The sequence below is a fragment of the Furipterus horrens genome, unplaced genomic scaffold (genome assembly GCF_987537825.1).
Source record: "Furipterus horrens unplaced genomic scaffold, mFurHor1.1.pri manual_scaffold_9, whole genome shotgun sequence".
In the NCBI taxonomy this organism is placed as follows: domain Eukaryota; kingdom Metazoa; phylum Chordata; class Mammalia; order Chiroptera; family Furipteridae; genus Furipterus; species Furipterus horrens.
The window spans coordinates 12,468,594-12,486,288 of record NW_028327179.1 but is presented as its reverse complement, the minus strand read 5'-3'; the positions used below and the strand labels follow the sequence as shown (position 1 = coordinate 12,486,288).

At 37.2% G+C, this 17,695-nt stretch overlaps 1 protein-coding gene across 3 annotated transcripts in view; it reads right to left on the bottom strand.

Annotated features, from left to right (window-relative positions):
• SKAP2 (src kinase associated phosphoprotein 2) overlaps positions 1-17,695 on the bottom strand; it is a 162,185-nt gene that overhangs the window by 41,241 nt on the left and 103,249 nt on the right. For all 3 annotated transcript variants that reach the window (XM_090287088.1, XM_090287087.1, XM_090287089.1), the window contains 2 exons: positions 16,900-16,963; positions 16,410-16,547 (listed from right to left, as the gene is read on the bottom strand). In XM_090287088.1, coding sequence (XP_090143214.1) covers positions 16,410-16,547; positions 16,900-16,963 — 202 coding nt within the window. The remainder of the gene's footprint in view (positions 1-16,409; positions 16,548-16,899; positions 16,964-17,695) is intronic.

Sequence of the window (17,695 nt, the reverse complement as noted above, 5' to 3'; positions counted from 1 at the left end):
GACATGAGGATGCTAGAATGTGGTCTCTTCCAAACATACCATTGCTTTGCTCTGCCTAAACATTTTGAAAGGGTCTTCATTTAATAAACTCCCTGACCTTAATCATTTTATGTCAGCTTTAGAATGTACTTTAGATGGTGTTCAGAACCCAATGTTGCTCATCAGATATGAGTAGCATGGAATGAATAGATCCTTTCAGATACCTCATCTACTGGCACAGACTTGGCTTTGATCTTGTTTATCAGTCTCTCTTCAGTCTCTGATAACTTTTAAAAAACTATTTCTTATTAAGTATTTGCTATATTTTAGATTTCTATTTAACAAACTCTGAGTTATATGGGTCAACACTGCATCCCCCAGTGCCTAACATAAATAATTGATAATAATTGATCGCATGAATAACAAGTAACTGAATTACTTACATAAATGTGGGGCTTTCCTTTTTTCTCTTCTCATTTCATCATTTTATTTCATTTCTTCACCCTTCCTTTTCAGTTCATTTATTAGAATACTTAATGATCTCTTCAGAATACCTTTCAATTGATGCCGGACTCTTAGAAAATATTAATAAACCACCAGGCTCAAAACACATATCTTAAAGTGTCTAGACATGCATATTTATATACTTTGAGGTTACCGTCTCTTACAGTTATGTCTTAAGCAATATAGGGAGGGATTATATATAACTGACCTTTCCCTTGACTCACATAATCAAACTAGGTTTCCAGGAAGAACTGAGATGTAAGGTAATTTCTCAAAGGAAACATAAGCTGACCGGGGAAGTGAAATCAGGTTATCTGCTGTATGAGGCAGTGTAACAAGCAATATGAAATCAGGCGCAGGACATGTAAACAGCGGGCTGAGAAAAGGAGCTTGCCTAATTGAAGGAAAGGGTGTGGAATGGAGAAGGGAAATAGAGGGCTTAATGTAAGCCGTGGCTGGCACTGGGAGTGAGCATACGGAATATTGACCAGCCTTCCTGTTTTCTGGACCCTGCAATAACTCCTCCCTGCCCACTGAATCAAAGTAGTGGCTTGAAAGATAAATTTTAAATCCCTTCCCCCAGCGTCTATCTAATCATGGATTCTTAACCTTTGTTTCGCCATCGTTAAAGCTGCTTATACAACCTTGCGAAGTTTATTTTTAAACATGAAGCTCATTATTTTCTTACGAGTTACATTAAGCACTTCGATATTTGTCCTTGCAGATGTCAGCTTTTAAAAATCATAATTATGATCTTGTGCTCTTTAGACCTACTTTACCTGTGGTCTTTTATAAATAAGTGGAAGTCAAGGAGAATGTCATTTTCTGGGAAATATCTTGCTTGAGATGACTAACCTACCATAGGGAACTGGTAACTCAAGTCAGTCCTGCTGTTCATAGTGGATGATCTAGCCTTAACAGTACAAAAGATTGATGATATTAGAGCTTTTCCTCACTCAATGTATTCCATTTCATATGTTTATTTATTTGAGACTATGCTGACTGGAGTAGTAATGTTAGATTTTAACAAGGTTTTGGGAGACCAGCCATACTTCAATGTACCACTGATAGTATACCGCTTGTTTCATTCTTTTAGCATTCTACAGTAATTGGTGCCATTTGAAAAGAATCACCATAAAGAGAGAGCGTCTCCTACTTTAACAGGCCCCTCAATCAAAGACTACATTATTCAGGTATTATTTATTAACTTCTTATGAAAAAGGCACTTGTCTAAGTACTCTAGGGGATGCTAAGAAATACAAGGCTTGGTCCCTGTAAATAGAAAAATAAGTGATAAAGATCCATCCATTTTCTTGTTTGCTGAATAATCACATAAAAAGTAAAGTATTAATATAAGAGTTATAGAATAGTAGATAACAACATAAAAATGTCCGTTCATTGTGTTTGCCTAATTTTCAAATAAATGGTGCTATTGAAGTTCAGAGAAGCAGAGGTCAGTTCATGCCCACCGAACTGGGCTTAAAAGTGAGGTGAATCTAGTTAGAAACTGAACTAAGAAGAAGCATCCCATACAGATGAAAAGTATATAAACAAAAATGTGAGGCTAGAAAAGTATGGGATGTCGACACAGGAGACTTCCGGCCAAGATGGAGGCCTAGACTGACACGCTCCGTCTCCCTCCACAACTAAGAAGGAATACAACTACTGCAAACCAGCAATAACCAGAAGCTCCAGAAAATAAAGATACATGGAAGTCCAACGTATGAAGTTATAAAGAAGTGGTGCTTGTCCAGACAGGTAGGAGGGGCGAAGCCAGGGCAAAGAGGTCAAGCTGTGCTGGCAGTAGCAGCAGCAGCAACAGAGGCAGGACAGCGGTAAGCACAGACACCCGTATTTAGGGGGAGGCAAGAAGCACCCGGGGAGCACCCCCAGCTGCAGACCAGAACCGTCAGCTTGCGATTCCAAAGCCAGGGAAGGCAGACCCCCATTGCCTTGGACTGTGAGGCCCAGAGGGTGTGGGGACAGAGGAGGAGGCTCCTGGTCTTTCAGTGGAGAGTGAACAGCAGGAATCCATCTGGGACCCCCACCCCCACAGAAAACCCCACAGCGTGGTGAGAAGGGTCTCCCAGTGGTGATGAGTGCACGGGGCTCCACCCCCTATAGCATAGGAGGTGTGACAGCCCCGCCCAGGAAGCAAAGGTAAACACAAAACTGTCAGGATGGCACAGACCATGATAGAGATCCCAGTGACACAGCTGATCAGACAGCAAATATCTAATCTAATGAAGCAGCAGATAGGAAATCTTCCTGAGGCACAGTTCAGAGCTTTGGTTATAAAAATGCTTACAGACCTAACAGCGGATCTTAAAACAAGATGGGGAAGGAATGAAGGCCAGTCATGCTGAAATGAACAAAAACACATACAAAACTAGTGGTGAGGGAAAGAAAACCAGGGATCAAATCAACAAATCGGAACATAGGGAAGGAACAGTCAACCAGTGCAGAAAGAGGAAACAAAAAGGGAAGTACATGAGGAGAGGCTCAGAAACCTCTGGGACAGCTATAAGTGAATGAACATTTGAATTATAGGATTGCCAGAGGGCAAAGAAGAAGAACTAGAAATAGAAAAATTATGTGAAAAAATAATGAAGCAGAACTTCCCTAACTTGGGGAAGGAAATAGACTTACAGGTCCAGGAAGCACAGAGAGTTCCAAAAAAACTGGACTCAGGGAGAACCACTCCATGACACATTATAATCAAAATGTTAAAAATTAAGGATAAAGAGAGAATCTTAAAAGCAGTAAGAGAGAAGAAGAGAATTACATATGAAGGGGTCCCAATAAGACTATCAGCTGATTTCTCAAAAGAAACTCTGAAGGCAAGAAGGGACTCGTAAGAAATATTCTAAGTAATGAAAAGCAAAAACCTACAACCACGATTACTCTACCTAGTAAAGCTTCATTCAGAATAAAAGGGCAGAGAAAGTGCTTCCAGGACAAAGGAATTCATCAGATCCAAACCACTGTTATATGAAATGTTAAAGGGACTTGTTTAGGAGAAAGAGGATCAAAACTATGAACATTAAAATGAAAACTATCACAACAGCCAACAACAGAAGCTAGGGAACCGAAACAAAGGCAAACTAAGTAGGCAACGAGAGTAGGAAAAGAACTATAGATATGGGGAATGTTATGGGGGGAGGTCAGCAGGGAGGGGTAAAGGGGGAAAGGGAGGGAGATGATACAGGAATTAAGAAGCATAGTAGGAGGCAGTGAAGTAGATAGGAAGATGTTGAGAACTATGTGCACAACCAATGGGCATGGACTAAGCGGGGGGCAACTGGGGGGGTCACTGGGTGGAGGGGAACAAAGGGAAAAGAAATTGGAACAACTGTAACAGCATAATCAATACAGCATATTTTTTTAAAAGTATGGGATGTCTGGGGAGAAGAAAGAATAATTCAGTTTATTGAAATGGGAGAGTTGGTGTAGTGTAATAGGGACTGGGCATGATGGTGAGGTTTTGATCAGCCTGTAAAAGACCTCTGAAGGCCAAAAGAAGGGGTATGGGCTTTATGCTACGGCCAGTGGAGAGCCACCAATATTGGAAGCAGTAAAAAGATATACCTTAAGAAACTCTTGATTTATGTTTTTCTTGAAAATATTTTCTCCATTAAATGAAGAAGTATTAATCTGTTTATAAAGGAAGTCTTTAATAATTTTATAGATGTTGCCTCCTAGCATCAGATAAGACATTTTTTTAAGACATTCTTAATGAAGGGGTTAATGCCCAGAATGGTAGAGAATATGATATTATAATATTGTATTTAGTATTATACCATCAAACTACACTGTGTTTAGTACAATACCATTTTATACTTATTAAATTACTGTACTATGCCCAATAAATATACAGAATATGTAAATATACATTTTAATTGTTTCTAATCAAATGACCAAAAATGTTCCCACGTACTATATTTATAGTAATGGTACACAATGGTATAACAAATATACAGAATTAACAAGGGTATTTTTATGTTTCTTATGGGCGACCATCAAGGTTCTTTAAATATAAAGGGTGACTATGATAAGTGTAGATAGGGAAAATATGGCCAACATATATAATAACACAACGAACTTTGCAATTAGTAAGAGTGTGATTTAGATGGACTGATAGACAATGTTGATAATTCTACCTACCTACATATAGTTAATTTTATTATTTTCTCTATAGTTATTCGTATACCTGTTTCTCTGATTAAATTATAGCATATTTGAGAACAAGGCTATTTATTCATCATCTTAGCATCCATTCTGTATCTTGTAGGTAGTGAGATAACACCTACCTTTCGCAACAGCATGGATGGAACTGGAGAGTATTATGCTAAGTGAAATAAGCCAGGCAGCAAAAGACAAATACCTATGGTCTCACCTAATACAGGAACCTAATGAACAAAACAAACAAATGAGCAAAATAGAACCCGAGGCATGGAAACAGGAACGACTAACAGTGGCCAGAGGGGACAGAGGATGGGGAGAAAGAGGGAAAGAAGGGGAAGGAAGATGTATAAATGGCCTACAGACATGAACAACAAGTGGGGATTAACTATGTGAGCGGGGGTGGGGGGGCAGGGGAGAACAACAGGAGCAAAATTGGGACAACTACAGAACAACAATAAAAAAAACACATAAAAGAAGAAAATATGGTAGAGTTGATTGTGGACTATTTAGATGGAAAAATAAAAGTTTTATCTACAACATATTCAATGAGTTTTATCCTTTAATTATTTCATTAACTCAACATGTTGATTTAGCCCAAGGTTACCGAATACTGTGTAGGCGATGAAGACACTGAGATGAAGCACAAGGCAGGAATGAGTAGTGGTGACAAGTTCAGTCTGTCTGGAGTATAACAGGTCTGAGCAGCGGGAATGGGGCTGGAAAAGTACGTGTGAGTCAGATGTGGAAGGGGTTCGGACCTGGCAGATGACTTCAAACTTGATTCAGTAGGAAGTTGAGACCCATAAAGGCCACTGAGCAAGGGATTAATCCGACCACACTATGTTTTAGGAAGCTCAATCATCAGCAGTGTGTAGAACAGATCATCAGGTTGGCTGGTGAAAGAAAGAGATGCACACAGAAAGTGGGGAGAGCATTTAGCTCTTATACTGATCCAGGTGAGAAATCGTCATAGCCGGACTGACTGGGGAGCTGCGGATGGAGAACGCTTCAGAGGCAGAATCAGCAGCCATAGGCAATGAATTGGATGAAGGGGCGGGAATCAAGGAAGAAGTCAAGGATAGTTTCGAGCTTTGTTTTATTTTTTTAAACATGTGTGGCAATCGATGTTGTTAATAGAAACAGAAAAGGAGAAAGAGCAGTATCAGTAAGAAGGATGATAAATTTGATCTTAGATACAAGTTTGACATGATAGACAAAAGTCACTTGAAATGTGGGGCCGAAGCTCAGAGGAGAGGCCCGATGTGAAGATGTTGACATACTATTCTCTCCGGTGTCTTTTTTGCCTGTGCCAGTAAATACTTGACAGCTAAAAACTAAGTGATTCTTACCACATTTCTACTGAAGAGTCAGCTACTGACTGAGAGTTTGACCTCCAGAGTCAGAATGCATAGGTTCAAATCTCAACTCCACCACTTCCTAACCTGTGACTCTAAATGAGTTACTGAATCTTTCTGTGCCTTAGTTTCCTTACCTGGAAAATAGAGAAAGTAGTAGTACCTAAACCATAAAATATGTATGCTAATTAAATGAGATAATACTTAGAGTACCTACCTGGCACATACTAAGAGTTAACAATTATTGTTACAATTATCATCATACCATCTTTTAAAATGTTTTGATAAACTAGCTACTCAGTGAAGATGTTTTATGTTGTGACATTGCTCTAACCATATGCACGCACATGTAGTCATACTTGAAGGCATAAAGTTGCCCAGGGAGAGACAGTAAAGGAGCAAGAGTTCTCCAAATATAATTATTTCATCCCATGGGACCACTAAAGAGCATTTGATGTACATGGGCAACCTCACATAATTATACATGTCAGTCCCACTTTAGTAATTCAGTACACATTTTTCAAGTGTCATTTCTGCACACAAGACTGCATTAAAGATCAATTCTGTCCTATTGCACAAAGGCCCCACTTGATCTGGCTTTTACCTGTCTCTCCAATCTCATTCTAACCCCTCTGGGTGGCTACCCTTCTGTGTGGCTTCCCGTGGTTCTCCTTTCTGATTCCTGAATAGCTCAGCATTCCCCAGCCTCGGGCCTTCTCAGCACTGGTTTTCTCTGTGCCTAGAAGGTATTTCATTTGCGTTGTGGCATTTGTCAGTTTTATCCAAGAGGTTTCAGTTTAACTGTCACCTCATTCTTGACCATAGAATATAAAATAGTTACTCCTTTCACATCATCCTCTTATCTTTGTAGCACTTAACTATGATCTGTAATTATCTTAACAGAGCAACGTAACAACATAAAACATCTTCACTGAGTAGATAGCTTATCAAAAAATATTATTCCTAAATCCCCAACAGCTGGCATGTAATGGCCTTTCAATAAGCATTTGTTGAATCAATTAATTAAATGCATAATAATAGGAATGAATGATGAGACGATAAGAAAAGACAAAGTAGAAACAAAAAGCTTCACTATTAAAGAAATAAAAGATAAATAAGAAAACCACTTGAAACATTCAGTAAGCATAAGGAAATGAAGAAATCTAAAACAGTGCCAGGGTCTTTATTTATCAATACTATCTGTACCAAGAAAACAAAAATGGGAAAGGCCAAAGGAGAGAATTTCAAAAAGAAAGGGGTGGCCAGTAAAATAAAACTTCCAGAGATGAATTTGAGGACAAAGACCAATGACCAGGGCAGTACTGGTGACTTGGAGGAAGCTGTCTCAGTTAGGAGGATAAGAACGGAAACATGAAGAGGTGAGCAGGTGAAGAGACACAGTGGGGGCGGGGATGCACTGAGCTCTCCCAGGGACTGAACACTGAATAGAAACAGGGTTAAGTTCTAGGATTATGGAAAGAGGCCCAAACAAAGAGGCAGGAGATCTGAGATCTGGTTCCAAAGAGGGTTCGAAAATGCAGCTCTACATCTGAATCTCATTGTCCGCCTACTAGAAAAATGTTCTGCCTCATCTCAACTTTTGTAATAAGGAACAAAGGGGCTAATGGATAAGCAGATAAGAGTTCTAATGACGTTCTAATACAGAGGAACAAATCTATAGAAGGATGTTTTATTTGAAACAAAATCAAGGTAAAATTTCACTTAAGCTTAATTAAGGTAGACTGGTTTTTTTCCCTCTCTTTATTGAAGGCTTTGTACTTACTCAACTGTAGCACTTGCTGAGGCCAGACATGAAGAGTGCTTATATTTATCACTGACATTTTATTGAACTTGTCTATTCTTATTAATCATTGCTTTAAAATAAGCAGCTGAGTACTCTTAGGAAGCTGATATTCCCAGCTGACCTATCTGCAAAAATAGTGGAACCTGAAGCTCTCCTGCTGCATTCTGTCTCTGGAGATGTTTGTGTTCAAGGAGGGTGTGTGTATGTGTGTATGTGTGTATGTGTGTATGTGTGTGTGGGGCGGGGGGTGCCTGGAAGCTAAAGAAGGAAATACAGTTTTGTGAAGCTACTATCAACTTTATCATATTCTGTCTTCTGAAAGCATGGAGGAATAAAAAACAAAAGCAGGCTCTGATCTGTTTATAATTTACAGGGGAGGCAAACCATATCTGCAGTATGAAGATTCCAGTTAAAACGTCTGATACCAAGGTGATTAGAAGCAACGCTTCGAAACTAATTCTTAAGATTTCTTGGTGCTAAGAGATACAAAACCAACAATGGGAATAACTGATGTCTGGCACAGTTTTAGGATTCTTCATCTCAAGTTCACGGAAAAATCTTAATTAGCCCAGCACTATTCATGTAATTTTTTTCTTGCTTTTAAATGTTAGCATTTTAATCTGACTAGACTGGTTGACATTGCTTATCTTTTGGTTCAGAATTTTTAATATGTATTCTAATGGTACCTTAGGCAATGTAAACATAAATATTGAGCCTCAATATTTAGAATTTGGTGGCTAAATAATCCAAACAATAATTTCTAGTGAAATTCTATTTGGTTCTTTTTTTTTTTTTTTTAATCTGATCTTTTTTCATAGAATCCCTTTCTCTTGTTAAAATTTCCATTCCTTCTTTCATCTCTATAATCATTTTAAACACACTTGTTTTATAGTCTGTGTTCAGTCTGTTCCCCTACTTCTAGTTCTTTAGGGATTAATTCTCTCATTTGCCCTGTTCGTCACCATCTCCCTCCACGCGGGGGAAGTGCCATGCCCCAAGTTTTTTAGCTGTACTCATTTCATTGTTGTTCAGAACTACACATAATTGTAATTTCCACTGTGATTTCCTCTTTTAACTCACAAGCTCTTTAGAAGTTGATTTCTCAGCCTCCAAACACAGGGGCTTGGGTATTTTTAACTCTCTTTTTCGTTTTGGTTTTTAATTAAATTTAATTGTAGTTCAAGGACATAGTCTGTATGACACAAAATCATTAAAAGCTGTTGAGATTTCAATTGGGAACTTACATAGCATCAATTCCCATAAATATTCTACGTGTATCAGATAAATACACCAAATTAGATAAAATTTGGTACTTTTTTGTTGTTGTTGTTCAAACTTTCCATACCTTACTAATTTTTTGCCTCCTCGGTCTCCTAGTTTCTAACAGCAGTATGTTAAAATCTCCCACTATGATTGAGGATTTGTTGAACTTATAAGCTTTTGCTCTATAGATTTCAAGGTTATGTAGTGAGATGTATTTGCTAGTCTTATGTAGTGTCATTCTGTAGTCCTATCATTGCTTTATCCCGTAACTCTACTCTGTCTGACACTAACACAGTCGCTATACTTGCTTTCTTTGGGTAGGTCTGCCTGGTGTATTTATTTCCATTCCCTTACTTTGAAAATTTCTATGGGATTTTATTTCTGGTATATCACCGCTAAGAAAAATGTTTCTAAATTTAAAAAAATATTTTAAAAGTTATCTGAAAAAAAAATTATTTGAAATAAGCTTTAGTTTAAGCTCTTCACGTTTTTTACCTAGTCTCCCAACCCCCTCCCCTCTGACAGCTGTCAGTCTGTTCTCTGTATCTGTGAGTCCGTTTCTGTTCTGTTAGTTTATTTTGCTCTTAGATTCCACATGGAAGTGAGATCTGGCTGGCTTATTTCACTTGGCATAATATACTCTAGGTCCACCCATGCTGTCACCAAAGGTAGGTTTTCCTTCCTTTTATGGCCCAGTAGGTATTTCATTGTGTAAATGTACCACAGCTTTTTTTGTCCACTCAACTACTGAAAGAATTAAGGGGAGAAAGAAAAGTATGGTGATTACCAGAGTGGGGGGGGGGCATGGAGACAGAAGACAGAAAAGGGGGAATAAATGGTGATGGAAGGAGACTTGACTTGGGGTGGTGAACACACAGTACAATATAGAGATGATGTGTTATAGAATTGTGCACCTGAAACCGGTATCATTTTATTAAACAATATCACCCCAAGAAATATAATAAAAAATAAGCTTTAGTTAAAATATACTAATCAATCAAGTTACTGACATACTTTGCCTATATCCACTATTGTTTGTGTTCTCCTCCTTGCACCCTTCTGGCTAAAGTACATGGTAACGGGCAGAGCTAGGATTCAAAGCAATGTGTGCTTGCTTCCAAAGTCCTTGCTCTCAACCACTACAACGGACTGGTCACAGACACACAGAAAGGTACTCTGTGTGTCGGGGCAGGAGTGGAGCCACCAGATAAGAGGCAGGTGAGAGAAGAAGAGGAGGAGGAGGATGGCTAGAGAGAAGGTGTCAGTGTAGTTTTGTCACAACAGCTTTGACGCAAGGTTAGTTTAGACATTATCTGCTAGAAGACAGGATTCCTATATCAGAAAAGCTAAAACAATAAACTCATGGCACGAATATAGAAAATATATATGACATAAATAAACACGGGGGCTACGTGTATAGAAGCAAATCAAGGTTTGGGCCAGAAAGGGTAGCTGCACCTCTGAGGCCTGTGTAAGGATGGCAGAGGGACTCATTCCCAGCATCTAGGTACAGCCTTGGCACATAGCAGGTGCTCAAGAGTATTTATGGAATGAAAGGAATGAAAGTACTATAATTAAGAAAAGAACAGATGGAAATGGAAAATGGGAGGGAGCAAAAGAAATGAAAGAGAAATGGAGGCAGGTACTAAGAGAGTAGGAAGGAATGAAAGGAAAGAAAATAAAAGGGCAGAAAAGGTAAATTAACAACGGATTTCATTTAAAAACGTTATGTGTATTTGCATATTTTTAAATGGGAAAAAGAAAAGACAATAAGATTCATATCAAACTGTTAACAATGTTTACTTAGGGCAGGGGGTGAATGGCTTTCACTTTTTAATTTTATGCACATCGGCAATACTTAAGGTTTTTCCAGTAAGCATGTATTATTTGTAAATAAAGATTTAAAAATTAAGACTTAGCAAGAGCAAAAAGGAAATCATCAGAGAATGATAAAGAGCCGCCCGACAGGGCTGCTGGGAAGTACACTCAGGTGAGCCCGTCCCCACTGAGCACCCCTAGGCTGTCTCAGTGACTCCCTGTCCACCCCCAGGGGCAGAGACTATTGCCCCTGCCATCTGCCCATTAATCTCTTCCAAACCCAGTCCCATGAAGCCCTAAGAGGGCTTCCTCCCCCTTTAAAGCTACTTGTCAAATTGCAGGTGGCCCTAGAATCGCTTAGCCCCACATTCTTCCGGGATGCCTGGCTCACTTTACACAACAGCCAAGCCCTCAAGCACCAGTCTTTCAGTTCAGCCTCAGACAGCCTTATCAAAATATTATACACCAAGCACCTAGATAAGAGAAATACAGATTTACAATAAAAAAAAGGCACCTCTGACACATACTGTAGCTTGTGAAAATAGAAAAAATAGTTCCCGCCTTTTCTGGTCTTTCGTGGTTTTCTCGTTTCTCTAAGATTAATATAACTTCAACCCTCAACCCCCTCCACACTCAAAGGAAACAGTGACAGACAGGTCCAGTTGGTCCTCTGTGACCTAGAACCATTCTATGTAATCCTAGTTTTTTGTATGTAAGAAAACCTATGCTGTGTCCATAAAAATAAACTCATATAGAGTGTGGGTTATGGGCTTTTATAGCTCAGGAGATACGGATAAAGAGGTGATAAAGCAAAGCTGTCTGTTACATCCTTGTGCCAGGGTTTCTCAATCTCAGCACTACGGACATTTTGGGCCATATAATTCTCTGTTGTGGGGGCTGTCTCGTGTATTAAGGGTGTTTAGTAGCTGCATCCCTGGCCCCTACCTGTCTCGAGGCATTAAATCATTAAATGTACCCTGGGGGCCAAAATCCCCTCTGGTTAAAAACCACTGATGTAGCTCTAAGTTGCAAAAATTGGTTAATCTTTCTACTAACAGAAATGTTTTGCATGCACACAGGTATTTTGGGTTTTAATATATGTTAAACCATCTCTTGTAATGAAAAGAATTTATCTGTAATACACAACGGCCACGTAGAGCAAAGCTACATGACAGGAATAACTGTATTCCAAAGCCTCATGCCATGTGATGAAACAGGCAATTCTATAAAGAACACTAAAGTCACATTATACTCAGCGAAGATAGAAATATAAACAATTAGATGTGTGCAGTGACCCTAATTTATGAATGTTTTCCTTATACTCTATAAGTTCATGTTAACCCTCTCAACAGAGTTCAGAACTAAAACCATACATAAAATTGACTCTACTCAGTTATCTACTTGGGAAAAAATCTTACCACACCATATATTCGAACACAATATCACCACACTTAAGAACTTTGTAATTCAGTACCATTTAGGAAAAAGAATGCCACCAGACTGGCTGGACAAACCATATTAAAATGCTGAATATATGTGGTTCTCTGAAAGTCAACTGGTATCTTTCCACTGCATTCTAAAGAAGGAATGAGAAAAATTCTCTGGTGAAACCAGAACTTTCCATCACTTACAATGATGTTAATACCAGAGACTCTAGGATCCCCTATAATCTTGGTATTAACTTGGTAATGTGAGTGATAATCATTCACCAAGAAAATAAAGCCAAAATGTGTCTGGAGGGAGGGGCGTAATCACTTATTGATGAAGCGAGCCTTTGTGCCCACTTGCTGGAAAGTGGACCTAAACACTGTTCTTTTTTCATGAAAAAAGAATTACAGCTGCATTTTGCTGCCTATTCCATTTTCAATACAGATAGTTGGACTGAATAAATTTGAAATGAAATGGAATGACCAAAGGACCAAAACATCCTTTTCTGGCTCAGAATAGTTCAATCAGTCTTTTTTTTTTTTTTTTTAAGGAATGAATTAACACTTGTAAAAAACAGGTTAATGGAATTGAAAATTTGTCTTCCTGTTTTACGTTGCCCTCTCTCCTCTAGTCCACTTGCCAGAAGCATTTCAAATGCAATTCCTCTGAAAGCTACAAATTTAACAGGCTAATGGGTGGTTACCATTCTTGTTACCGGGCTTATTCCCTCCGTAGCTAGAAACATCTCCCTGTTGTTGTTGCTTCTGCACAATTTCCTGACATTAAAGAAAAATAAAAAAGCAAGTGACACAGTGATTAGAAGAGATGAGCAAGCTGGGTTGATTTCTGCAGCAATTTCACAAGGGCTGCTTTCTCTTTTCAAGATTCAGAATCAAATAGAAATGTTCCTCTGCACTTCTAATGGAAAAATGAGCACTAACGTCTGAAATTTATGCTGAGCCAAATGAACTCGTTACTGTGTTATGAAACAGTTTAACACACTTTGGTTAATACAGTAGCTCTGCAAACACAGATTCGCTACAGTAATACCACAACGTAAGCAAACCTGTCTTGGCCTGTGCTAACAGGTCCTAAGACATAAAAGGTGTCAAAACAATAGGGTATTGGAAGAAGAGGCAGTACTTTTAATACTCTCCAGAAACAGCAGTCTCTCGATTCTTCACTACATATGGATAAATTCCCTAAATGCAAAGTAATCTTACAAATTTATTTTTTACTCTTTTATGAAGTTAGTTAAAAATTAATGAACAAGAAATTAAAGAGAAGCTGCTGTAATAAAGTTGGAATATTCTAACTGAAAAACAATTACAATGAAAATACTTATACTACCATAGAATTATAAATGTTTTTCAAGGGATATTTTGCAATACAATTTTTTAAACAATGTCTTCTTCCTCTTACTCTTGAGACCTAAACACTGCAGGTTTATGTTACATTAAAAATATATATTTATTAGAATAAGAGCTTAACTTTCTCAGAAAAAGAACTCTGTGATTTAAAGTAGCACATGAATGCTTAGATTTTTCTTCAAACACATTTATATATTTCATCTTTCAACTAAGAGGATTAGTTTTCACTAATATGTAATTGACAGAAAATGATGTTGAAATGGTCATATTTATTAATTCTGGGGATTTAACCAGTCAGATTTTTGAGAAATGCTATTCTTTGTACAGAACTGGAAAAACACAAACAGTTTATAAATGTGTTCACTGCTTTTCCACTGTTTTCACTTCCTCTCAAAATTGTATTCCTATTTCACTAAAGTGAAAGCAACTGGCTTAATTCTTATCCTAGGAGAGGGATCACTTTTATTTTTAAGGAAAAAAGTTAGCTTTCTAGTTTTAGATATCTAATCAAACAAAAAGCTCTAACTCTAAGAGCCAACTTGAGGGTTTTCATTAAGAAAAATCCCTTCTGTAGCAACTGGCTCAAACCCGACAAACCTGAACCGCGCAGATGTTGAAGCGGGCCTTGGTTCCACTGGGGAAGAAAGAGGAACTGGACATTCCACAGCTGCCTACACCAGTTTCCTTCCCAGGGGCACAGTTGCAGGGTCTATTAAGCTCAATCACTTCGTACAGCAACTGGGATCCCAGGCAGAGGCCAAGGAATCCCAGAGCAGCTTAGATTTCTTCCAGGACCACAGCAAGGAATAAGACTACTTAAAGAGTGACCAGTTAATTCCAACAAGCATATGGCCCCAGGCCAAAAAAAAGGGATGAAGAAGAACATCTGTAAGTGAGGGAAAATAAAAGGCATTTCATATTTTTAAGATTTCAAGCTATTTACAGGAGATTTTCTTTGGGTCTTGTGTTATAAAAATGACTCTGAATATTTGATCTTTATTCCTTACTGATATTTTATTTGGGAGGGCAGGGAGAGAATGACCAAGTTGAAAAAACAGAACTTAATTAACAGGTAATTCAACAACTGTAATGTAACTCATTCATTGGAGGGTTTTAAAGGAATGAAATGTATATGACACTAATATGTTTGAAGGCATTACATTCTTCCATTTTATATCAGTATACATTCTCACAAGCTCTTAAGAACATTTTAAAACTAAGAAATTGCATTAATAATATGGTGTGGCTAAAGCAAGCAGTCAAGAGAATATTCTTCCTCACTAGAAGAAAACTGATACTATGGCAGATGCAATTTCCTTGGGATAAATCAGAAAGAAAGGAGCTATAAACATGTATGTGTAGCTTGTTAAAATAACAAATATATACAGATCATCCTTTCCCACAAATTATGTTTTTATATGAACCATCTTCTTCTAGAGTAGTAAAAGACAATTTGTAGACACACATTTTGAGTAGTTTTTATCTATCTTGAATGTATAATACCATTCAGATCATTAATTCTTATTTATTCAGAAAATTATTATTATATCTCACATAAGCACTTATAAAAATTTACCAGATACAATAATGAAAACAATAGCAATGTATAATTTACTGTGGACTTGCTATGATTTAAACATGGGGATAAGAGCTTTAGATACATTATCTCATTTCCCTCCCCAACATGATATTATTCCCATTTTACAGGTGAAGAAATTGATTTTTAAAGTCACTGAGCTAGACGGTACAGCCAGAATTTAAACTTTTTGATTCTGAAGTCCATGCATTAGTTACTATGCTCTACTGACTTCATTGATTTGTAACATTTTACATATTCTTTAAATCAATTTTAAGGTATATTCTGTATCATTAAATTGTTCTATTCAGAGAAAAATGGCCCCTCTAGATGTTAGTTAAGTTTCACTTATACTGCTTATAATCCTTTTTATTCTGTATTGATTTTTTAACAGCCAGAAAAGGGCTCATTTTAATCTAGAGTAATGCAATAATTCCCTGAATGTTTTCATACTCTAAGTATCCTAAGTCCCGATGCCTATCTTTCTGTTTTAGGTTGGCTCTCAAAACTAAAAGTGAAATAAGCTAACAGACAATTAATTTTATGTTACGTAACAGATACTGAAGTATACAAATACTGAACCATGCTTGAAAATGTAAAATAAGAAAACATTCATATCGATACAATTTCAAATAAGAAAAATCCAAGCCTTAAAAGGCCTTTGCTTATAGCTCACCAATATTCCTCCAAGACAATGCTGCACACTACAGGAAGGGGGAATGTATGAGGCAGAAGTTTTGACATATGGGGTGTGTGCACGGAACTTCTGGTTAATGGAAATTCCAAGATGTACACATAAAAAATGATGTGTGAGTTCGTGGAAAAAACTGTAAGGCAAGTCAATTTTTTAATTAAAAAATTATGTAGCATAAACAATGCTAATGAGCCAAAAGTCCCATGAGATTAGGACTGTATCTGCTTCATTTTAACATTCCGTTCACTTTTCATAACTGTACATCCACTTGAAATACCTCAAGCAGAACCCTTTCCATAAAATAGAATTTTGAAGATTTTCTTCTTTGTTGTTCTTAATAGCTCACCATTTACTACTTAAGTTGTCAATTTGATGACATTAAAAATAAAAGAAAGTCCCCAAATCCTTAAATAAATCACCAGATAATAAATACCTGGAAGTTCTTCATAAATTTCATCATCAATTGGTTGACTACTGGCTGGTGAACTGCTGGTTGGAAAAGGTTGATCAACATCGTCATACAACTCTTCTCTTTCATCATCCTCCTCAGGAATAACATCAGATCCCATATCTACAAAACACATTTTAGGAAGTAAATTTGTAAAAAACACAAATGAGATTTTTAAAACCCTATTTTCTAAGTTAATGCAGGCCTACAAAGTCACAGCATCATTATATGCTATAGTCTTAACCTAAAACATTTTTACAAATTATTGTTGCATAAATATGTGAATTTCAAAGTTGCCATTGGAACTTATAGAATACTTTCATATATCTGAAGTCAGTGGTCTGTATTAATACCAATCACATGCCATTAGTCATTCTCACGGAAATTCAATAAGCTTTTGATATATGGAAATCCAAATTATTCAGTTATTCAGTATTGAAAGACTGCAATAACTTTTTCAACTGATTGCTCTTACCTTGTAATACAAATTTCAGCTGTTGTACCCATTCTTCGGCATCTTTGGGAGAAGCTGCTGTGAACTAATAAAAAAACAAACAAGAACAAGAAAAATCACCACAGTAGAAACGAAAGGTATGTCATATTCTTATCATTTCTTTAAGACCATTAGTAATTCTTCTCATGTCTCATACTACTTTTCTTGCAAGGATGCTTCTTATAATGTACAGTTAATTTTGACAAATTTACGTAATTGAAGCAGAGGATGATGGATTTGAAACTCTGATCAGCAGCTGGCAGCTGTGCAGGAAAAAAAGCTGCTTCTCTTCATCAATGTCAGAGAGAGGACTGATGAACAAAATTTGCCCTTGACAATTAGAAGACACCCATGAATTTCTTTAGACTGCTGGGTACAGTTTTCTTAAAAATGTTCTTGTCAGATTCCAACACACTATCTGACAACTTAATTAACTGGCTTTCAACTGCAATCTCAGATATTTAAAACTTATTAAACATACATTCCATATTGATGCTCTCTGATAGCTCTTGAATTGCAGAGCTGATACATGCCTTTACCTTCAATTTCTCCCCAAAACCTACACACTACAATATGCATTATCACTCTGATATTTTTCTTCTGATAATTTTACTCTTTCCACTATGTAATTCTTTTAAGAAATCACACAGTTCTATTAGACATAAAATGAAACATGTGAAGTAACTGATAAATTACATATTCGCATGTTCTCTTTCAAGAAGATATCACTTGAACTAATCTAAATTTTTTTAAAAACGTATTACCTCTTATATAAATG